Below are 23,738 nucleotides of genomic sequence, written 5' to 3'. Positions count from 1 at the left end.
CCCTAAGTTCCAGCACTACTTTAGTTCACTGACGAAGCTTTTCGGATGAGGAGCAAAACACCTTCAAAGAAGTACAGATGACGGCTGAAGAAACCTTTTCATCGATGGACCACTCCTGTACGACTGTGAGTTTACACAGACACCATGAATTAAAATGAGGATTTTCGTCAATGGTAATTAAAAAAGAAGAAACCAAGTTGAAGTACAAAGACACTTTTTTTTGTTTTTTATTATTGAAATCAACAGCATATTGTTAAAAAATGGTTTCCATTGTGTTTGGTGTATACTACAACAACTATTTTATACATACAGAAAACAAAAGGAGAAATAAAAAAACATGATGACTGTATATCTACCAGGATGTATATTTTTTTAAGATAAAAAAAAAAGTTTTAGCCACGTTGTGGTCGCACTCACAAGGGATAATTTAGCACAACGTCCTGTTTGGCCAGCTCCAACAACATAGGATCGTCGAAAAATTTGCTGATGCTTACGTCCTCGCTCAAACCCTGCCGAAAATAAATAAATAAATAGATAGATAGATAGATAGATAGATAGATAGATAGATAGATAGATAGATAGATAGATAGATAGATAGATAGATAGATAGATAGATAGATAGATAGATAGATAGATAGATAAATAAAATTGCACTCCAAATGTATTGTAAGCATTCACCGGTTACCAGAATTGCATTCATAATAATAGTAGTAGTAATAATAATAACAATAATAATAATAATAATAATAATAATAATAATAATAATAAGAATAATAACAATATTAATTAAAAAAATATAATAATACAAAATAATAATAATAATAATAAAACTAATAATAATAATGATAACCATAATAATAAAACTAATAATAATAACAATAACCATAATAATAATAATAATAACAATAACAATAATAATCAAAGTCAAAGAATAAAAGGCAACGGGACAAAGTGTGCAAAGACAAATTTGATTCAAGCTGACATACAAACACAGATAAATTCATTTTCAAATGCATTCATGTTGTTTCTTGCCACATTAATTGATATTTATAGATAATGTTATTATTGTTAATTATATGCAATAATATTAATTATACACTGCATTTGAACCTATTTAATACTATGTTTTAATTTTATTTTGAAAATTGCATTTATCTGTGTTCATATGCTCGGCGTAAATGGGTTAAAAAAATGATTTGTGAATAAAAACCCCCACAGGCGATGATAAACAATATGAAGAAAAAAAAGTTCACCTTGCGTCGTCGGGTCTTGATCATGAATTCTCTGGCCAGGTGGGGGGCAGGTTGAGGCTCCAGGGGTCTTATCACGATGCTTTTGTCCAGCGGGTCGCCGGGAACAATCTGGCAAATATGATTATTTCATGATCAAGCTCATAAATCAATTTATTTAGATTTAGATTTTCCCTGTGGGAAACAAATTAACACATTAAGACAACTCAGCCCTGCCCCCTAAAAAAAGTGAAAATAATCCAATTAAAATTGCAATCCAAATGTATTGTAAGCATTCACCGGTTACCAGAATTGCATTAATAATAATAGGAGTAATAATAATACAAATAATAAAAGTAATAATAATATTATTATTATCACGAATAATAATAATGAAGATAAAAATAGTGATGATGATAATAATAATAATAATAATAATAATAATAATAACATTTTCATTATTATCATTATCATTATTATTAATGATAATAATGATAGTATTATAATTATAATAATTATTACTATTACTAAAATTATTTTTACTATTATTATTGTTATTATTATTACTACTATGATTATTAATGCAATTCTGGTAACCGGCGAATGCTTACATTTGGATTAAAATTTTATTTGGATTTTTATATATTTTTAATAGTGATAATAATAATATTTTTATTATTATTATTATTATTATCCTTACTATTATCATGAATAATAATAGTCATTAATAATAATAATGCATAATAATAATAACAGTAATGATAATAATAATGAGAATAGTTATAATAATGGTAACAATAATAATATTAATAATAATAATGATAAGATAACAGTAATAATAATAATGATAATAATAATAATAATGATAAGATAATGATCATAGTAATAATAATTAAATAATAATAATAATAATGATAGCAATAATAATAATGATAATAATAATCATACTAATAATAATAAATGTAATTCATAAGTGCCTCTCAAAACATCTGCCAAATATCAGAGATGTCATTGGCCTCATATTCAAAAATCCATAAATTCTAAAAACCCCGTCTGGATAACATGAAAGAAGCATCTTTGAGGATGCTTCTCATTTGTATCAAGCTGAGAGGAAGAGGGAAAGAAAAAAGAATCTGAGAAACAATCAATCAAATCTGAAAAATGTCGCTGAGTGGGCACCTTTTTTTATTTTTGGGTGTTTTTTTTTTCCTCCACCTGCCTGCCTCTCATCTGAATCATTGCCTTGCTTGTGTTGCGTTACTGCCACTGACTCAGGAGCGCGTCCATCATGTTGATGGGGAGGCAAGATGTGCTGGTGACTGGTGTTGGCATCGGTGCAACGTTGGCAGGGGAAGTCGGTAATTTCTTTATTTTTTTATTTATTTGAAGACAATTTAGCCAATGAGTCACGTAAATCACAAGCACGTCATGAGCCTCATTGTCAGGTAACGCTATCGCAACATGCAAGACTTGACTCTCTGTGTCTTTGTGTTGTTATATTATTTTTATTTTTTGCTTCATCAGGCACAAAGTATTTTGGATTGACTCATTCACATAATAATAATAATAATAATAATAATAATAAGAATACATTTAATTTCTAAGCGCCTTTCAAAACTCTCAAGGACACTTTACAGTCACGGGATAAGTACTTTTTTTGTGTGTTTTCTTTGTGCGGGTGAGCAGCAGCAGCCATTCGCGCCAATGTTCACTCTACCCGGAAGTAACACAGCAGCAAAGGTATGAAAGGAAGAGGAAAGGAAAGAAAGAAGTAGAAAAACAAAATGCAGGAGCTGCTGGAAGTCAACGAAAAAAAAAACAAATATGACGGAATTGAAAATACGACGTAGAGCGCTATTCACGAATTTGTTCGGGTTTTCTTTTTTCATGCTTGGGTGCTGATAAAACGCTGGCCATGGCCTCAGGCAATGTTTTTCTTTTCCACAAGGGGGCATCATTTCCCTTTTTTCCATGTTAGCGCTTTGTTCCAGCTTCAGCTGGTGTTAAAGCGCTACATAACCCAATATGGATGTATTGCATTGTATTTTGGACAGCCGCCCTCATTTCAAGCTCATATAACTCCAGACCCATATCATTTAGGAATTAACTCTTGTTTTCAGATAAAAGAAGAGAGTCAAAGGTTTCTTACACTGCATTGAATGTTTATGTAGTCCTCAAACCCAATATTCTGTGGGTCTTGGAATTTGAGTGACAATGACAAAAACCCTGGCACTGGAGTGGACACATTTTTGCACATTGACTGGTAGTGAATGAGTTAATTAAAGGTCCAAAACAATCCAGGAAGTGAACGTGTTTATGGAAATTTACTGTCTGCCACAAATTACGGCTTCTTGACTTCAGCCTGTCCTGAAATATTGATTATTCTCTCCCCGTGTAAGACACCCAAGACTGAAGGCAAGTTTCCCAGCCTCAGGATGGGACAACACATGGGAAGCCACCATCAAGCGAGACGCTGGAGGCAAATCAACAGATGGACGACGAAGCACTAAGTTGACATCGATGACATGGCGGCACTGGCAGACCACCAGCGCACTAACAAGCTTAATGGGGGCAAACAAAGCGTCGTCCAGGGGCAGCTGAATCAACGCGAGTCAGTCTGTTGCGCCCAAAGCGCCTTGGCGGGCGAACAAGACGAATGCTGAGTCAGTAAATATGTAATTACGCAAGCTAGTGATGATGTGATTCCCTTGCTGGAGGCCATCGAGCAGATCCCTCGAGGGACAAGGACAACCAGTTTGCGACTTGGGAGAAATAAATCAGACCTCTGGCGCGGCGTGATAGGATTCGTTTACATTTCACCTGATTATAAACACGAACGTCGGCTATGAAAATATGATTGGTGGAGAAATAACGGTGATAAATGACCTGAAGAACAAACGCAAAAATCGCTCTGGGTAGCTTTTGAAAGTCATTGTGATTGTACAAATGCAGAATATGAGAGACACGATTTGCTTCAGTATGAAATCTGTTGGGAAGATGTAAAAAATCCAAATTACAACTGAGTTTCACCTTTTTAACGGTCCAACTAAAATAAATAAAGCCCCTCCCATATTTGTTGCACTCGTCGATCAGATCAACACACTCATGAAACTTGCATTTTACCTCAGTCACTGCAAGACGATGTGCAAAAATGTGTCCAGTCCAGTGCCAGGGTTTTTGTCATTGTCACTCAAATTGCAGGACCCACAGAATATTGAGTTTTAGGACTACATAAACATTGGATACATCGTTAGAAACCTTAGACTCTCTTTTTTCATCAGAAAAACAGCTAATTCCTAAATGATATGGGTCTGGAGTTATATGACTTTGAAATGGGGGCGAATGTACAAAATACAATAAAATAAATAATAGAAAAAAATAAGAGTTGATTCCTACATTATATGGGCCTGGAGTTATATGACTTTGAAATGGGGGTGACTGTACAAAATACAATAAAATACATAACAGAAAAAAAGTTAATTCCTAAGTTATATGGGTCTGGAGTTATTTGAACTTGAAATTGGGGTGACTGTACAAAACAATAAAATACATAGTAGAAAAAAAGAGTTAATTCCTAAGTTATATGGGTCTGGAGTTATTTGACCTTTGAAACGAAACCTTCACTTTTGTACAGGGGCGACTGTGGACCACTCCTGTACGACTGAGAGCTTACAAACAATAAAATACATAGTAGAAAAAAAGAGTTAATTCCTAAGTTATATGGGTCTCGAGTTATTTGACCTTGAAATGGGGCCGGCTGTACAAAATACAATAAAATACCTAATAGAAAAAAAGAGTTAATTCCCAAGTTACATGGGTGTCGGGTTATTTGAGCTTGAAATCGGGGAGGCTGTACAAAATACAATGCAATACATATGTATTAGTTCATATAGCGCTTGAACAACAGTAACAAAGCGCTAACATGGAAAAAAGGGAAATGCCTTGTGGAAAAGGAAAAATCACTGCCAGAGGCCATGGCCAGCGCTTTATTGGCACCCAAACAAGAAAAAACAAGATCCGAACAAATTCGGGAATGGCGCTCTACGTCATATTTTCAAATCTTGAATAAATTGATGAATGAGTTAATTGAGCGCTCCCAATTAAACATGAGAAGCGGGTTTCGCCACTTCTATTTCCTGTATGCTGCCGGTGAGACGTTCAGGTGCAAAGACGTCACCTTCACTATGGCTTCCAGAAGAAGGAATTTGCCGTAATAAGCACTCATCTTATCTAAGTGGAGCTTAACGCCGAGCGACAGCCGCTGAGAGCGCGCGCAAACACATGTCGAACATGGCAGGCCGGGACGGGGCTTAAATCTTAATGACTCACCACTTGCCGCACATCAGCGGTGATTGAGGCCGAGTGGCGGATGGGATGCGCAATGTGCGGCTGTACAGCGTGGACATTTGTTGCGTGTTACGCGATGTCGACACGTGTGCCTTCGGTGTCGCGGTCACGGTTTGGGGTTTTAAAAGTTCTGTACAGGTGGATTGAACGGTGCACAACTGACAACATAAATCTTCCGTGTACACTGTGAAATGAGTTTTATACACAGTACAGTGGTGGATGGTCAGGGCCTACGAGGCCTTCTCTGCAGGCCTGCCTAAAAATATCTGACTGATGTTAATTGTATTTTGTCCGTGAATTCTTATTAATTCATTCACTGCCAGGCGTGCAAAAAATGTGGCAGTGAATGAGTTAAGAACAGTCGGACAGTTATTTCCTGGCTAACGGTACCCTCTTGCGGACGTATAGTAAATCACACCACACTTTTTTACAGTCACCGCTGTGGAATGATTCGGACGTAGCACTACTGAAGGCCTACTTGTGAAATTCACGGCTCACCACTCACACAGTACAGTGATACCTTGGTTTACGAACCCCTTTGCTAACAAAGTTTTCGGTTTACAAACGTAACATTTATGAACATTTTACCTTGGCATAAAAACTATTTTTCGGGATACACACGGAGCTGCCACAATGAGTGATGTGTCGTTCCCAACGAGCCCGTTCTCCTTGTTTGGGTCCTCTATTCCCCGCCCCCAGTCGTCGGTTAAAGCCACGTGATTGGTCAAGAACGCAGCAGTGAGGGGGTGGAGGTTACAGACAGAAAGAGTGAAGCCATTCTCCAAAAAAGAAAATGGCAGCCAACATTTTTTGTCCTCTATTCCCCGCCCCCAGTCTTCAGTTAAAGCCACATGATTGGTCAAGAACGCAGCAGTGAGGGGGGGTTAAACATTAAAGATACAGGCAGACGACGCATAGAGTGATAAGAATGGAGAGAAAACAGTGAAATTTGGACTCGTTTCAACTTTGATAGTTCAAAGGTAGAGTGTAGACTGCAAGGTTAAAATATCACATCAATCAGGCTCCACAAACTACCCGCACAAGCCATCTGTACACTTGATGCAAAAAGCTATCAAGCCAGCTAAACAGAACACAATTGATGAGGAACAAGGTAAAATTATCGCAGAGAAAGCACCGACAAGGGATCAGTCCTTAAGATGGTGAAAGAAGAAGGTTATGTTCCTCATCAAGTGTTTAATGCTGATGAAACCGGCCACTCCATTCCATCAAGCCATCAACGACCATCACAAAGGTACATAAAACGACTTTATTATATAGTACAGTTTATTTCTTTAATTATAATACCGTAGCATATTTATTATACATAAAATAAGGTATACAGTAAAGTCTCGTTATATCGATATTCAAGGGAGTCCGAAAAAATATCGATATAACCGGGACTATCGATATATCCGACCCTGTTTGCATGTAATTTTCTCCGTGCGTGCATAGAAATAGTATCGATTTAACCGGGACTATCGATATATCCGATAACGATATAACGTGACTTTACTGTATTTCGTGTAGTTTTAAGGTTTAGAAAATTAGAAAGTAGAAAATTATGTTTTATGGGGATCTGGGAACTGATTATTCTCATTTTGATGGTTTCCTATGGGAAATTAATTTTTGGGATACACACTTTTTGCCTTACACACTGTCTGGGAACCAATTAAGTTTGTAAGCCAAGGTATCACTGTATATAGTTAAAAAATATATTTTGAATCTACGAAATAATATTTATACTTCCTTATTAAATCAACAAGAGTTTGCATCAACTTATTTGTGGCATAAAATTAATTTGGTGGCAAATTCATACCTGCCAGTGGTGAAAGACCGACAGAGCGAAGGCCTGGCCCTGAGTGTGCGTGCGAAGGTCGGTCTCAAAGCCAAAGGAGTCAATGGCCGGGATGAAGGCCTTGATCGTGTAGAGGGGAGAACCCGGAATGGGCGCGTCCTGCGTGACGTGACCTCTGCGAAACGATGACAGCGTGAAATCCGATTGTCGTTTTGAGAGTGTAAGTCCTCGTGGAAAGAGACCGACCTCCTCCTGGCGAGCACCGTGTAGACGGCAGAGACGCAATCAGCGGGCGCTTGAACTTCCACAAAGTAGTATGGTTCCATCAACCTTGGGGTGGCCTGAAGTGCAAAAATAGGAACCAGAAGAACCCAGTTGAAGATGCGGCAATCACATGTATGCGTGACACTGTCAAAATCAGATTAGAAGGCCTGCCAAAAAAAACGGGTGAGCGAGAAACGTCGCCGGGTTGTAATTAAAGAGAACGATCGTCAGCGAAATGCAAAGTGTAATCAGTGTAATGGAACATTAAAGAAAGTGAGGCGGTAGGAGTCGAATGACAGACGGGAAAGATGGCGGAGGTTTGGGGGGTTTGGGAGGAGGGTAACGCTGAGCTCACCATGAGGAAGGCAGAGTACACAACCCTCCTGGCGGTCGGGATGACCTGGCCTCCTCCGCGGTGAAGCGGCTCTTGAGCGATGACCGCATCTAAGATCTTGAACTTGACGTTACGGATGGCTGGCGGATATTTAGAAGGGAGAAAGACGTCAATGAGGGGAAAAATAAAAATACAAGATTCTCGCCGGCAATATTCATGGTGAAGTTGGCGTGAGGGGTTGCGCAAGTTTTAGCATTAGCATTAGCTTCTGAGCGAATTGCCCCAACAGCTTCAGAATCAGAAAGCCTTTAATCATCCCACAATAGGGAAATGTTGATTTTTTTAAAAAACTTCCTAAGCAAGTTTAAAGAAAAACATATTTTCCGGTGTTTAAGGCGCACCTAAACGCCTTCATTTTCTTTGAAAGGCGCTTAGAAATGAAATCTATCATTATTAATATTAAATATTAAATCATATATATATATATATATATATATATATATATATATATATATATATATAAATAAAACTCCTCGTCTCACCCACCATGGGTGGTGTCTGTCCCCATTTCAGCTCGGGTCCTCTACCAGAGGCCAGGAAGCTTGAGGGTTCTGCGCAGTATCCGTGCTGTTCCCAGCACTGCGCTTTTCTGGACCGAGATATCCGATGTTGTTCCCGGGATCTGTTGCAACCACTCGTCGAGTTTGGGGGTCACTGCCCCAAGTGCTCCGACCACCACAGGCACGACTGTCACCTTTACCTTCCAGGCTCTCTCCAGCTCCTCTCTGAGCCCTTGGTATTTCTCGATTTTCTCATGTTCCTTCTTTCTGATGTTCCCATCACTCGGGACCGCTACATCCACGTCAACGGCTTTCCTTTCCCCTTTATCTATGACCACGATATCTGGTTGGTTGGCCATTACCATCTTGTCAGTCTGTATCTGGAAGTCCCACAGGATTTTTGCTCGGTCATTCTCCACCACCTTGGGAGGTGCTTCCCATTTTGACCTTGGGGTTTCCAGTCCATACTCCGCACAGATGTTTCGGTAGACTATGCCAGCCACCTGGTTATGGCGCTCCATGTAGGCTTTCCCTGCCAGCATCTTACACCCTGCAGTTACGTGTTGGATTGTCTCAGGTGCCTCTTTGCACAACCTACACCTTGGGTCTTGTCTGGTGTGGTATATCCTTGCCTCTATGGCTCTGGTGTTCAGGGCCTGTTCTTGGGCAGCCAGGATGAGTGCCTCTGTACTGTCCTTTAGGCCAGCCCTCTCTAGCCACTGATAGGACTTCTTGAGATCAGCCACTTCTGCTATGGTTCGGTGGTACATCCCGTGTAGGGGCTTTTCCTCCCATGATTGTCCCTCTTCCAGCACCTCATCCTCTGTTCCCCATTGACTGAGACATTCTCCGTTGGAGCCATCTCTTTGATGTATTCATGGAGCTTGGATGTTTCATCCTGGACAGTGGCTCTCACACTCACTAGTCCCCGGCCTCCTTCCTTACGGCTTGTGTACAGTCTCAGGGTGCTGGACTTGGGATGGAACCCTCCGTGCATGGTGAGGAGTTTTCGGGTCTTAACATCCGTGGTCTGAATCTCTTCCTTTGGCCACCTTATTATTCCTGCAGGGTATCTGATCACTGGCAGGGCATAGCTGTTTATTGCCCGGGTCTTGTTCTTGCCATTGAGCTGGCTTCTGAGGACTTGCCTCATATATATATATATATATATATATATATATATATATATATATATATATATATATATATATCAGAATCAGAATACCTTTATTCGTCCCGCAATGGGGAAATATATATATATATATATATATATATATATATATATATATATATATATATATATATATATATATATATATATATATATACATACACACACACATACATATATATACACATACACACACATATATATATACATATATACATACACACACACATACATATATATATACACATACACACACATACATATATACACACACACACACACACACACACACACACACACACACACACACACACATACATACATACATACATACATATATATATATATATATATATATATAAAAAGTTTGAAATTACACAATTCATTGGGGTTGCACCTTATACCCCGGTGTGCCTTATACACTGGAAAATAGGTTATTTATATAATTTAAAAAATCTAAACTAGTGCAGCTGAGGTTCATCTTTGAAAAAAGACGGACGGTCCTTACGCTCATCACACAGGGGTCCCTCCCTTGTGCCCCACTGGAAACCTTGAACGATGCTGTCTTTCACCGAGCCCAACAGCGCCTTGTCCACCTGCCGAGCACGACAACACGGACGGACACAGTTGATATGAATAAATAAATTAACATGAAAAAAAGTTGATGAGAATGATGAATAGAGTTGACAAATGCACAATAAATAGATAGTTGGCTACTTCCTGTCAATGGTTTTGGGACAAAACGGTCGTTCGTATTCAGCTTACGAACGACCGTAAATCGATCGTTCATAAATTGCTTCAATGCTATATTTTGTATGGAATGTATGTTTAAGGCTTATATAAGTATGTTTAATGTTTATAGAAGTATGTTGAAGGCTTGTATAAGTAACCTGTATTGGTTTGTACTGAAAAATGAACATTTAATACAAGATATGCTCTATAAAGATATGTACATGTACAACTGGAGAGAATACTACATATGTTACTACATAAGTGTTCGGAATGCACCGTTGTTCGTAAGTCGAATGTTCATAAGTAGGGAACCATCTGTATGTTGAAAATGCAGCTCTGGAGCAATGTTGCTTTTTTGGGCCTGTAATGGGCAGCATTTTCACAGCACTGTTTTGTTCAGCGGAAAGGTCGGTGCAGTTGGACAGTCTGCGGCTGGATGGATGTATGGCTTGAAGAGCCCGCAATGAGAAGAAATGTGCATATGTGGAACTGTCGCGGTTTGGAATTAAAGCGGATTTACGTGGGACAATCTCTTTTCGGCAATGGATGCTACAGCTTTGTGTTTGCTTTCGACATTTAGCTTGTAGCAGACGGGCACATTTCACTATGACGTCCATGATCCACTGGTGAAAAGGATGCTTCGATTCTCTCCTCTTTTCACCTAGAACTGCTTCATGCAAAAAGAGGGTGCAGAATGTGCTGAAACTTGAAGACTGACTGTGTCTTTTGTGTCACATTATTTGTTATTTCGTTTTTTTTTTTTGCTTTAACTTCAAGATGGCGCCGCGACGGTGGCTGCCTTTACAGCAGCTCCTGCATTTTGTTTTTCTACTCCTTTCTTTCCTTTCCTCTTACTTTTATCACTTTGCTGCTGTGAAATGTATATTTGTCCACTGCGAGATTGAATAAAGGCTAATGCAATCTTATCTAGCGGTGATCTGGTAGAATGCAGCCACCTAGTTCAAAAGGAGTCCCCGGCCCCTGAACTAGTACTTTGCAACCCTACCAATAACTTCGGAAATGTGCAAACACACACACACACACACACACACACACACACACACAAACAAACACAGGTGCCATTTCCCCACAGGTCTCATTTGCTGAAAACGATTTTGTAATTCTGACCTCAGATGGCAGCGTGTCATCAACCAGGATGTTGGGCCCGGTTGTGTCGGGTCCGAAAGCCCAGATGGATCTGGCGGCCAGCAAATCCCAGTCGTATTTTGTCTGGAAAAATTCACCAAGCTTCTTCCTGGATGAGAAGGAAGATAAAAAAAAAGATGCTTTGCGAGAAGTGTCAGCTGTAACATAAAAGAGATGAGTTGATTGGGATGTGCGCAGGGGTTAATGGAAGAGGAAGAGGTTCAATTTAATGGGGTGTGAAGTGTGTCGCTTTTGCGGCACCTTCACACCTGGGTACACACACACACACACACACACACACACACACACACACACACACACACACGTATCACGGTGAAAGGAAACCATGTGTGCTTTCAGAGCATTTCCAATTAGCGTAAGTGAGCTGATCAATACAGGGAGGAGGGAGGGCTCTTAAAAAAGAGGTCCACGTTTGATTCACCAAACAAACACAGCACATCTTTTATTTTCTGTCCAAACTGCACTACAAAGCAAATCACTGGAAATCCAACCCCCCCCCCCCCCCAAAAAAAAAAAAAAAAAAAACACTCACTCAGTGGAATGAAATGTTAGCGGGCCGTAGCGCGTCACATAAAATTAAAAAGAATATTACATCGTTTTTAGCTTCAAATACACATGTGACTGTGAGGCATTTGTCCATCCTGGCATTTAATTAAAAGACCAAACGGTTACTTCGGCAAGCCTGCGCATCATTCAAGTCGCCAGGAGAGGGATAAAAGAGAAATATGACAACGTCTCGGGAGCCGTTAAGCGAAAGTCTCGCTGTACGTGCAGCGTTACAAATCGCCCCAATTCATCATGAGTGATAGATAATAGACAGAATAGTAGTTAGCATATTTAAATGTTAGAAGCTTCTTGCTTAGAAGGCCCACAATGGAAACACAGAAAATCTGAGGTCAATCAGAGGTGAACAGACACAGCCTGTTCAAGTGTCATCTTTATGTAGGAGATCTGGCCTTGGACTAATGTACGACTTGGTAAACTCCTTCACAGGAAGAGCTCTTTAGCCAGGTTACAAATTCATCAGTTTATGGAAAGACAACCCATTACAATGTGTATGTTCTGTTATTTTATAGTTGTTCGTGCTTGGGACGTCCAGGGATGTGGTATTCAAATTAAGACTATGTTTTACTAATGTATCACTTAAATTTGCATATACAGTGATACCTTGGCTTACGAAATTAGCTGGTTCCTAAAAAGTGTGTGCAAGGCGAAAAGTGTGTATTCCAAACATTAATTTTCCAGAGGAAACCATTAAAATGACAATAATCCGTTCCCAGGTCCCCATAAAACATACTTTTCAACTAAATAAGCCTTAAAACTACCCACAATATACCTTATTTCATGTATAGTAAATGTGCTATGGTATTTTAATTAAAGAAATAAGCTGTACAGTATAATAAAGTCGTTTTATTTACCTTTGTGATGGTCGTTGATGGCTTGATGGAATGGTTGGGTGTTTGCATAAAGTGTCTCAAGGAGCTCTGGGTTGTACATCTTAGAAGTTGTGATATTGCAACAGCGAGGCAGACACACTAGAAACTTCATTAATAGCAGGTTCCCTTGCTTGTATGTACTCTTCAAATTCTACAGATGGCTTGTGCGGGTTATTTGTGGAGTCTGATTGATGGGATATTTTAACCCTGCAGTCTACACTATCAATCAATAAAGTTGAAACGAGTCCAAATTTCACTGTGTTTTCTATACATTTTCTAACCATTTCACTTTTGTTTTTTTTTTTACTTTTGTTTCAAGCTGCCTCCCTTTCGTGTGTGTGTGTGTGCGTTTCTGTTTCTGGAACCCCTCCGCCCGCTCACTGCTGAATGTGTCCCCTCCCTCCTCTACCACGGATCTTGACCAATCACGTGCGGCTTTAACCGAAGACTAGGGGCGGGGAATAGAGGGAAAAAAAGTCTGCTGCCACTTTTAGCTTCGTTCACTTCAGAGACTTGTTCGGGAACGACACATCACTCATTGTGGCGCTCCGTGTGTTTCCCAAAAAATAGTTTGTATGCCAAGATTATATTCTCACTAATTTAACGCTCGTAAGGCAAAATGTTCATTAGCTAAAGTGTTCGTAAGCCGAGGTATCACTGTACTCTCAATAAATAGCTTGGCAGAGGGCTGCAGAAGTTGGGTGTCGGTCATGAATGGCTGCGTCCCCTGCCGGCAGTAAAAGACAATCTTCCTGTGTTCGAGCCTTTGTTCACAGCCGACCGAATATCTCTGACAATGACATAATTAGTGGCTGTATGAAGGCTGCGAGACGAACGGCTTCGTACCTGTTCCACGTGATCTGCACCACTTCGTTCTCAATGTCCTCGGCCAGCCCCTTCTCCAAGGGCTCTGCGATCATGGTGATCTTGTTCCTGCCAATGGCGAGGGCACAGTCAGCTGTCAATCACTATGACACCGCTTGCCAAAAGGGGAGGAAACATTTCAGGGGGGGGGGGGGGGGGGGGGGGGGCCAACACAATTCTTTTTTTTCCACTCTATGATAATGAAACCCTCAATCCCGACAAAATCAGGGATGCATCTGGGAAATTAAAAATGGTTGGCCCCCTTGTGTCACAAAAGGGGGCCAAATTCTGGGGCCCGATTTAACTACATTGCCGAAGTAGACTGAACTGACTGAAATAGACCAAAATGCATTCATTGGAGCATATTTGCCAGATCTCTGGCAGTAGTTTTACCCTTCCACAAGGGGGCAGCATTTGCCTTTTTCCCCTGTTAGCGCTTTGTTCCAGCTTCAGCTGTTAAAGCGCGATATAAACCAATATGGATGTATTGTATTGTATTTCGGAAAGCCACCCTCATTTCATGTATTCATAAATTTTATTCCTTTCATTTTATGTTTAGTTTGACAGTAAAATTCAGCTGGGTCAAAGAAAAAAAATCATTATACTGTATATATTTAACCCATTCACTCCCATTCGCGATTTTATTCGTGAATTGAAAATATAACGTATAGCGCCATTCCCGAATTAGTTCGGGTCTGGTTTTTTTTCTTGCTTGGGTGCCGATAAAGCGCTAGCCATGACCTCTGGCAATGTTTTTTTTCCTTTACAGAAGGGGGTTGCATTTGCCTTTTTTCCCCCATGTTAGCACTTTGTTCCAGCTACAGCTGTTGTGAAAGCGCTATATAAACCAACATGTATGTATTGCATTGTATTTTGGACAGCCGCCCTCATTTCAAGGTCAAATAACTCGAGACCCATATAACTTGGGCATGAGCTCTTTTTTTTCCTATTATGTATGTTATTGTGTTTTGTACAGCCCCGCCCCATTACAAGTTCAAATAACTCCAGAGCCATTTTAATTAGGAATCACTCATTTTTTCTATTGTGTATTTTATTGTATTCTGAAGTCGCCCCCATTTCAAGCTCAAATAACTCCAGACCCATATGACTTAGGAATTAACTATTTTTTTCTATTATGTATTTATTGTATTTTGTACAGCCGCCCCCATTTCAAGATCAAATAACTCGAGACCCATATAACTTAGGAATTAACTTTTTTTCTGATGAAAAAAGAGAGTCTCTGGTTTCTAACGCTGTATCCAATGTTTATGTCGTCCTAAATCTCAATATTCTGTGGGTCCTGGGATTCAAGTGACAACGACAAAAACCCTGGCACTGGAGTGGACACATTTTTGCACATCGTCTGGCAGCGAATGAGTTAATTAATTACATTTGGGATAATTCTTCCGGATTTTATTTTGCAGGTCGTGTACCTCATACTCACTTTTTATTTGGCGTCTCGGCAAAACATTTCAAAGACGACGTCTCCACCACCGTTTCACAGAACGTCACCACCGGGTCGGCAACCTACGGACATGTAGACATTTTGTTTCATAATAAAAGTGGAAAAAAAAATGGATGAAATGTTAGCAGAACATGAATCCGTCTTACTTTAATGTCGATCTCAGAGTACATCTTGCGCAGATCGTGCATAACACAGTCCAAGTAGAGTTCTCCCGTGCCCAGGATGACATGCTCTCCTGACTCCTCCACCTGTCAAGTCAAAGACAACGCGACACGTGAAGCGAGTTGACAGACACGGTGACATCGACTTGAGTCAATGTGACGCACCTTTGTGGTGAGGGAGGGGTAACTCTTGTTGACCTTCCGCAATCCGTCCAACATCTTGGGCAGCTCTGACGGGTTTACGGGCTCCACCGCGATTTTAATCACCGACGCTGTGTTGAACTTCAAGGGCCTGAAAATCTGAGCCTGAAGCGAGAGAGTAACAAGTCGATAAAGCATGCGTTAGTTTTTAGATTTGGCCGCCATTTGTCAGGGTCAGCTGAGTCTGACCTCCTCGTTCCCTCGTGGCTCTGTGATAGTCGCCGTTTTCACAATGGGTTGGTCACATCCCTCGATAAGGACCCAGTTCCCGGCTGGAACTCGATTTACTTCAACTTGATATCTTAAAAAAAAATGGAACAGGTGAGATTTAACTCCTAAAAAAAAAAAAACGCTCCAACTTTAAAAAGTCCAAAACTTCAAGGTGCACCTGGCAACGGAAATCCAGAGGCGGCCCACGGTACAAACTTGAGAATCCTCCTCATCCTCCAGAGTGTAGTTCTCTCCTAACACTTTGACGGGCTGGCCCGCCTGAATGGTCCCGCTCAGAACACGGCCAAAGGCGTGGAACTGAACGCCGTCCTCTGTGCTGTACATTTTGGTGGTGTGGCACATCAGAGGGCCCTGAATAAACAAAAAATGAATGACTAGTTTTCAAATTTGAAGTAAAAAATAATGACTGTTATTGTGGTTTACATACGGCAATTAAAAATTTTGGTTTGGACTTTAGCAAGCATTATAGCACTTGACATGCTTAATTTGCTTTCACTGGCCGAATACAATTATTTGGCGGGCCATATTTGGCCCCCGGGGCATTGACTTTGACACCTGTGCTTTAACAAATGTCATTTTACAGCTTACGAACCAATAGAGTGAACACATTTTTGTACGTCTGGCAGTGAATGAGTTAAACTTGACTTGCGGTAGTCCTTCAGGGTCACCATGTTGGTTACCTCTTCCATAAGTGATCTACTTTAGTGATAAATGCAGCGTTTATTGAGCCAGGGTACCATTTTTTTTTAATATAATAACAATATCATCTGTATGAATCCACAAATGTAGTTAGTGTCAAATGTGTGCCTGTTCGCGGGAAGCCATGATTTCTGATTATGCAGTTGTATGTCACGGTAAGATCAGAGCATTGTCATCAAATGGTGAGTAAAGTTTTTGCTTTTTTGAATGTTGCTGTGCCGATAACCATTTTGTGTTTGGGAGACTTTTACTGAGCGAGTTGCTTGTTCTGTAGCCACAAAGGGACCGGTCCCAAGCCCGGATATTTACAGAGGGTTGTGTCAGGAAGGGCATCCGACGTAAAAGCTTGGCCAAAACAAACTTGCGGATCAAACCTCCAAAGATGGAGGACACTGATTTGCTGTGGCAACCCCTTGAAGGGAAAAGCCGAAAGGAAAAGAAGATTTTAGAGTTTACGAACCAAAGTATTGAAATACATGGGGAAGAAATACATAGCCCCTGCTGGCTTGCCATCTCTGTTATAGTCTATGAATATCTTTACAATATAATTTCCTATATTATCTCCACTCATAAAAACTCACTTCAGGGTCACACTCAACCATTGACTCCCCCAAGTCTGAGTCCAGACCGCCAGTATAGGTGTGCTCTATCTTGTTCCGAGCGCCATCGTGTGGCGAGGGGATGTGCTGCACACACATGTCCACCAAGCCTGCAGAGAACATTACAATAAATACAATAATAATAATAATAATAATAATAATAATAATAATAATAATAAAAATAATAATAATAATAATAATAATAATCCATTTAATTTCTAAGCGCCTTTCAAAACAATACAGTCATCCCTCGTTTCTCGCGGTTAATGGAGACCAGGACCACCCACTGTAAACCATGAGATATTGTGCTGTTATTGGGTGACGTCAGCGCTCGGTGTTAGACATTAAAGAGACAGCCAGACAACAGTAAGAGAGTGATAAAATGGATAGAAAACAGTGAAATTTGGACTCGTTTCAACTTTGATAGTTCAAAAGCAGAGAAAATACCTACAAGGGATCATTCCTCAAGATGGTGAAAGAATAAGGCTATGTTCCTCATAAAGTGTTTAATGCTGATGAAAGCGCCAACTACATTCCATCAAGCCATCAACGACGATTACAAAGGTAAATAAAACGACTTTATTATACAGTACAGTTTATTTCTTTAATTATAATACCATAGCACATTTATTATACATAAAATATGGTATATTTTGTGTAGTTTTAAGGCTTATTTAGTAGGAAACTATGTTTTATGAGGACCTGGGAACGGATTATTCTCATTTTGATGGTGTCCTATTAGAAATTAAGTTTTGGGATACACACTTTTCGCCTTACACACTCTGTCTGGGAACCAATTAAGTTCATAAGCCAATGTATCACTGTAAATAAATAAATACATAAAATTAATAAATAAATTGTGTACCAGTGAATTCTCCAAAGAAGCGGTTGCACACGAGCCTTAACAGCGGCCTGATGTTCAGTTTCAGTTCTTCTTTGCTCAGATGAACCCCCAGTTCATCCAGTACTCTTGGGAGGGACGTGTCCACATCCCCAACCACCTAAACAAAGTTTCAAGTAATTTGTCACGATTGGACCTCGTGGGCTCATGTAAGGTTTTGTTCCCAACCTGTGAAAGGATTTTGTAAAGAGGCTCGAGGACAAACTCCACAAAACTGCGCTGGGAGTTACTCGCGAGAGCTTTCTTGGTGAACTTGCGGCTTCATGACACAAAACACAAACACACGCACACAAAAACAAAAAACAAAAATGAGAACACGTATGTTTAAATGGCAAATGTTGGTCGAACACTCACGTTTTCGGGTTGAAATAGATATCACCCCAGAGTCTCTTGGAAAACTCCGTATAATTGATGTCACCTGAAAAAAAAAAACAAATATTCATCAGAAAGGAGGCTTGCCCGAGTGTGAACATGTGATCATCTCACCATAAGTGTCCGCGTAGATCTTTGCAAAGGAGCCTAGCGTGAAACAGATGCTGTACTGGGAGCTAGCGAAACACACATTTCCCAGGAGAGGAGAAACCACCAGGTTCTCATCGGTGGAGTACGTGCTAAAGAGGGGGGGAAAGTGACACTAAATGAAAGGAAAAAAAAATCAATGGCACCGCCCTACCCACTCTTGACGTCTTGCACACTGCAAGAATCAAAACAAGGGTGCGGAAAATCCTATTGGACCTTCCACACCCTGCCCACCACCTTTTCCAGCGACCAATCCATGCGCACCAAATCCAGCATATATTTAAAGAGCTTCTTCCCCTAAGCCATTTCCCCTCTAAACAGTAACTCAAATATAACTATAATGCCCCTTTGCATTTTTTTAATGATGATATTAGTGCAGCGTGTTCTACCAGAGACAAATTCCTTGTGTGTTTTACATACTTGGCCAATAAAGATGATTCTGATTCTAAATGAACTGAGAGAGGTTAGCATACTTACCAACTTCTGAAACCAGAAACGTTGGATATTTACGATTTTGACCATTTTAACTAATTGTTTTTATTGGAATACAGTGATACCTTGGCTTACGAACTTAATTGGTTCCCAGAAAGTGTGTGTAAGGCAAAAAGTGTGTATTCCAAAAATTAATTTCCCATAGGAAACCATCAAAATGAGAATAATCCGTTCCCAGGTCCCCATAAAACATAATTTTCAACTAAATAAGCCTTAAAACTACACACAATATACCTTATTTTATGTATAATAAATGTGCTATGGTATTGTAATTAAAGAAATTAACTGTACTGTATAATAAAGTTGTTTTATTTACCTTTGTGATTGTCGTTGATGGCTTGATGGAATGGATGGCTTTTTGCAGAAAGTGTCTCAAGGTGGCACATCTTAGAAGTTGTGATATTGCAACAGCAACAGATGCAGGCAGACACACTAGAAACGTCATTAATATCTGGTTCCCTTGGTTGTATGTTCTCTTCAAATTGTACAGATGACTTGTGTGGGTTATTTGTGGAGCCTGATTGATGGGCTATTTTAACCTTGCAGTCTAAACTCCGCTTTTGAACTATCAACGTTAAAATGAGTCCAAATCTCACTGTTTTTTTATCAATTTTCTCACCATTACATTTTTTTTCACTTTTGTTTTTGTTTCAAGCTCTGTCATCTCCCTTTCGTGTGTGTGTTTATGTAACCCCTCCCCCCCCGCTCACTGCTGCGTGTGTCCTGCTCCGTGTGTCCCCTCCCTCCTCTACCACGGATCTTGACCAATCACGTGCGGCTTTAACCGAAGACTGAGGGCGGGGAATAGAGGAAAAAAAAGCCGGCTACCATTTTTAGCTTCGTTCACTTCAGAGATAAAGCTCCAAGAACCGACTTGTTCGCGGACGACACATCACCCATTGTGGCGCTCCGTGTGTTTCCCGAAAAATAGTTTGTATGTCAAGATTATATTCTCGCGAATTTAACATTCATAAGGCGAAAGGTTCGTTAGCTAAAGCGTTCGTAAGCCGTGGTATCACTGTATGTAATTTTCATGAATAAACCCATAACCCGAAATGGGATAATGAAAACCGTACTCATAACGGCAAAACCAAGATAGTTGTCAGGTATGGGTGAGTGGTGTGACAGCCACGTACTTGAGCAGACCGTTGACTTCGTCCACAATATGGCGGAGTTTGTAATAAGCGTCGGTGGGTGGCAACTTGAGCTCCACGATGAGCCGGTCCACCTTATTGATACAAATGGTGATGGCCATGCGCTCCTGGACGGCGTGCTTGATCAGGCGCTCCGTGTTCAGCATCACCTGCGGTGGACAACGTTGCAAGTCAGGTGCCTATGAATGACCCCGCTCTCAACTTTTAAAATGGCTGAGGTAACTACGACACTTAAGACGTACTCCTTCCGCCGCATCGATGAAGAGGACGATGCCATCCGAGATGCGGATGCTGGATGTGACCTCATCGGAGAAGTTGACGTGGCCTGGTTGGGAAAGGGAACCGTTTCAATATCTTAACATTGAGGTTGTAAAATGATGGGAGTGTACCTGGCGTGTCCATGATGTTCAACAGGTAAGATTTGCCCCTGGAATCGGGGAGGACTAGTGTGACAGGTGTGCTTTTGATACCCACGCCTCTCTGTGAAATGCAAACAACAAAATATTCTAATATTTAACTCATTCACTGCTAGACATGTGAAAAATGCGTCCACTCCAGTGCCATGGTTTTGGTCATTGTCACTCGAATTATTATCTAGGCATATATTGATATATGCCATGCACTTTTTATGAATGTATTATTATTCTAAAACGACACGCTCACCTCCTGTTCAGTGAAAAGGATGTCTGTGTACCGCAGCTGAAAGATTCAAGAAAACTGGTGTTAAGTCTTCAGTAATTTTGAGCAAGCTCTTATTACAGACTACACACTCACGTCCATGTCATCTCGCTTTCTGATCTCGGGGTGCGTCTGCTCAATCAGACAGTCGACAAAGCAAGTCTGATAAGGGAAAAAAAAAAGAATTAAAAGTGTAGTCGGGTTATCTTAACGGACAACCGACGCTTACGGACAAGCTGTGATCATAATTTGTAAAATCACTTCAAATGACTTCAACTGAGAGTATTTTACAAATATTCCACCACATTTAGCTATATTTTACTTTTTAAGACTCGCGCTGAATATTCAGGAAGTCTTGTTTTTGAGTTGGTGATGATTCCTGACCGAGAAAGCGACACACAATGCATTTTGGGTACTTTGTTTGGTCTGAAAACATCGTGTTGATCCGTGTTGATGGGGGAATTAGAAGGAAAACACAAATAACGCGATGGTGAATCGTTGTGTGTTGCACCAAGACTACTATTTGATACTAGTTGACACAAATTCCCAGCAGACAAATCAGCCCATTTCCAATGGAGCTTGGGCACCATCTTGTGCATTTTCTGGGACGCTACATTGGAGTCCTGACGGCTCGAATTGATACGGGAGGACTTCTTTAATCGATTGCAAACATTTATGCTTTCCTCTTCAGAACTATTTGAATCATATTCATAAGTGAATGAGTAACAAGAAAGCATCTTCTCCGAATCTGAAGCCATTGTTTTGATTCTAGAGCAAGGCAAGACATCCGGGCGTGACCTTGTGAAACTCGGCATCTCCAAGGTCATTTTGAAGTAGTTTTGGGACACTTTCATTTTTATTCGTGTTTTGCATTTGACTAAAAATATCAGGCTGCATGTTTTGGGTATTTTAGATGCTATAAAACGTTTTTCTGATGTCAGTTAGGAAACAAAAAAATGGTGTCGGTTGTCCTTTAAGAGCGCAAGATGAAACGGGCAAAATGCCACAGAGGTAAAGACAGAGATGACAAGTCGAGTTCCACCTTGCCATGGTGGAGGTGACCACACAGTGTGACGTTACGGATAAGCTCGGGACTGTCCATCAGGTCGGCGAGGAACCTGGCAGGAGAAGGAAAATGACGATTGAAGATCTTTAGAGGTAATGTACACACTTTCTGACAAATGGGTTGAATTTGAGCATTTTCCTTCTTTGTAGTCAAACTCACTCCATGTCGTAAACCGTGGCTGGTAACTCTTGCTCCATTAGGGTGAACTGCCTGTGTCGCACCGGCTTAATAATGGGCTCTGGTTGGAGGGTGAGAGAGGATTTTTGAGAATATTAAATGGTGATAGCTGATGAATGAAATTAATCACAAAGTATATTTATATCAAGTATGTAACCTGATAATTTGGTTTCCTTCGTGCACCAAAAACGTTCATCTTGTTTAGTCAATAAAATAAATTACACACAAATGACAACATATAGTAATTAATTTGTATACTATATATTTTTTTTCACAGACAAAAAAAGCATGAAATAATCACTCATGCTCCTATTTAAAGTTTGTTGTTGCTATTTACCGGGGTGGAGTGTTGTTTTCATGTGTAAATGAATAAAGGTTTTAAAAAAAATTGGAATATTATAATACATTACTTTCTCTGATTATATATCCAATAGTAATTTCTTGTTTTTTCATATTTTTTTTAATCGAATGGTAGTGCAAGCATTCAAATCTCTAACCTGTGAGAGGTTGAGTGTCCTCTTCTTGGACAATGGTTTCCACTTCCGGCCCATACACCTCTTCGGCAGTTGGATAGTATTTCTTATCCTCATGCAGTACAACTTCCATGCCGGGGACATCCTCATCGGCATCAGCAGGCTCATCATCATCATCCTCATCTCTCTACATCAGAAGGGAAACACGTGTTATTTCACCATTGGTTCAACAAGCACATTAACCATGTCCTAGCCAAAATAAAGGGGGAGAAAAAGCTACACAATACCTCGTCTGCATCTCGGTCCTCAGCATCCAAGTCATTCTCATCGTCATCGTCAGAGTCAAGCTCTGGACCGATGTAGTTTCCAAATTCGTCGTACAGATCAGCCTCCATTATGCCGAAAACTTCAACAAGAAATGCACATGTTGGTAAAAGGTATGCATAGACAAAGCACAAATATTAATGACTCTGGAAACATAAAGCTTAATCTATTAAGAGACCTCAACATCAGGGAACCTTCCAATACGTGTTATGGAAATTTACAGTCATTTCATTCTATTACTTTCCAGGTAGAGCACTGAGATATTAGATAAGTATTTATCGTCTAAATGTCTTAGAAGGTTTTAACCTTTTGCCCCTAACATGCAGCAAAATATGACTTGAGTCTACTATTAGCATTCTAGCCGGCTAGCGTAGCAAATAAGAATGAATGACACCCGAAGAAACGTTTGTGTTACGTTAAAACCGTCGACAAAAATCATAGTTTACAACGATGAAATGGAACACTCACCTGTACCGTGCAATCACGAAAGAATAACGTATAATCACCAAAATAATATGCAGCAATTCGTTTAGCTTTTAGCAAGTAAAACTATTTTTCAAATAGCGCCATGCGTATGAAAGACCACTTCCGGTATCGTATTTTTTTCTTCGTTTATTTGAACAGCGAATATTCGCCCGAGTGTACTCACTATCGCCTTTGTTTCAACAAGCGGCGATTTATAGAATGCAGCTCGCTAAT

At 40.1% G+C, this 23,738-nt stretch overlaps 1 protein-coding gene across 2 annotated transcripts; it reads right to left on the bottom strand.

Moving 5' to 3' along the window:
- Positions 1 to 211: 211 nt before the first annotated feature.
- Positions 212 to 23,646, bottom strand: eftud2 (elongation factor Tu GTP binding domain containing 2). Of its 2 annotated transcripts, none has more exons than XM_089018964.1 (28): positions 23,508 to 23,646; positions 22,998 to 23,121; positions 22,740 to 22,900; positions 22,225 to 22,303; positions 22,042 to 22,117; positions 21,096 to 21,161; positions 20,985 to 21,020; positions 20,711 to 20,801; positions 20,564 to 20,646; positions 20,304 to 20,470; positions 18,643 to 18,767; positions 18,511 to 18,574; positions 18,325 to 18,415; positions 18,121 to 18,256; positions 17,238 to 17,365; positions 16,115 to 16,308; positions 15,916 to 16,027; positions 15,691 to 15,831; positions 15,511 to 15,612; positions 15,344 to 15,426; positions 13,882 to 13,968; positions 11,561 to 11,687; positions 10,209 to 10,296; positions 7,991 to 8,109; positions 7,618 to 7,712; positions 7,393 to 7,546; positions 1,254 to 1,361; positions 212 to 509 (listed from the first exon to the last, which is right to left on the bottom strand). In XM_089018964.1, the coding sequence occupies exons 2-28, from the start codon at positions 23,108 to 23,110 to the stop codon at positions 414 to 416; spliced, it is 2,922 nt and encodes a 973-aa protein (XP_088875090.1). In that variant the 5' UTR covers positions 23,111 to 23,121; positions 23,508 to 23,646; the 3' UTR covers positions 212 to 413. The 2 variants fall into 2 exon arrangements, with proteins under 2 accessions (XP_088875090.1, XP_088875091.1); XM_089018965.1 differs by having other exon boundaries at positions 22,740 to 22,902; positions 23,003 to 23,121.
- Positions 23,647 to 23,738: the final 92 nt, after the last annotated feature.

The sequence above is a fragment of the Hippocampus bargibanti genome, linkage group LG17, assembly GCF_051943395.1.
Source record: "Hippocampus bargibanti isolate YZ-2025 linkage group LG17, ASM5194339v1, whole genome shotgun sequence".
NCBI lineage: Eukaryota > Metazoa > Chordata > Actinopteri > Syngnathiformes > Syngnathidae > Hippocampus > Hippocampus bargibanti.
Note: the sequence above shows the minus strand (reverse complement) of the source record. Positions and strands in the feature narration are given on the sequence as shown.

Bases quoted from the DNA above. Each gene is read 5' to 3' on its own strand.
- eftud2 (XM_089018964.1), bottom strand. From the start codon at position 23,110: ATGGAGGCTGATCTGTACGACGAATTTGGAAACTACATCGGTCCAGAG. The intron at 21,162-22,041 runs GTGGAACTCGAC...TTCCCTTATCAG, and splicing joins GTCACCTCCACCATGGCAAG to ACTTGCTTTGTCGACTGTCT. The intron at 17,366-18,120 runs GTACACAATTTA...TGTTCTCTGCAG, and splicing joins CTTCTTTGGAGAATTCACTG to GCTTGGTGGACATGTGTGTG.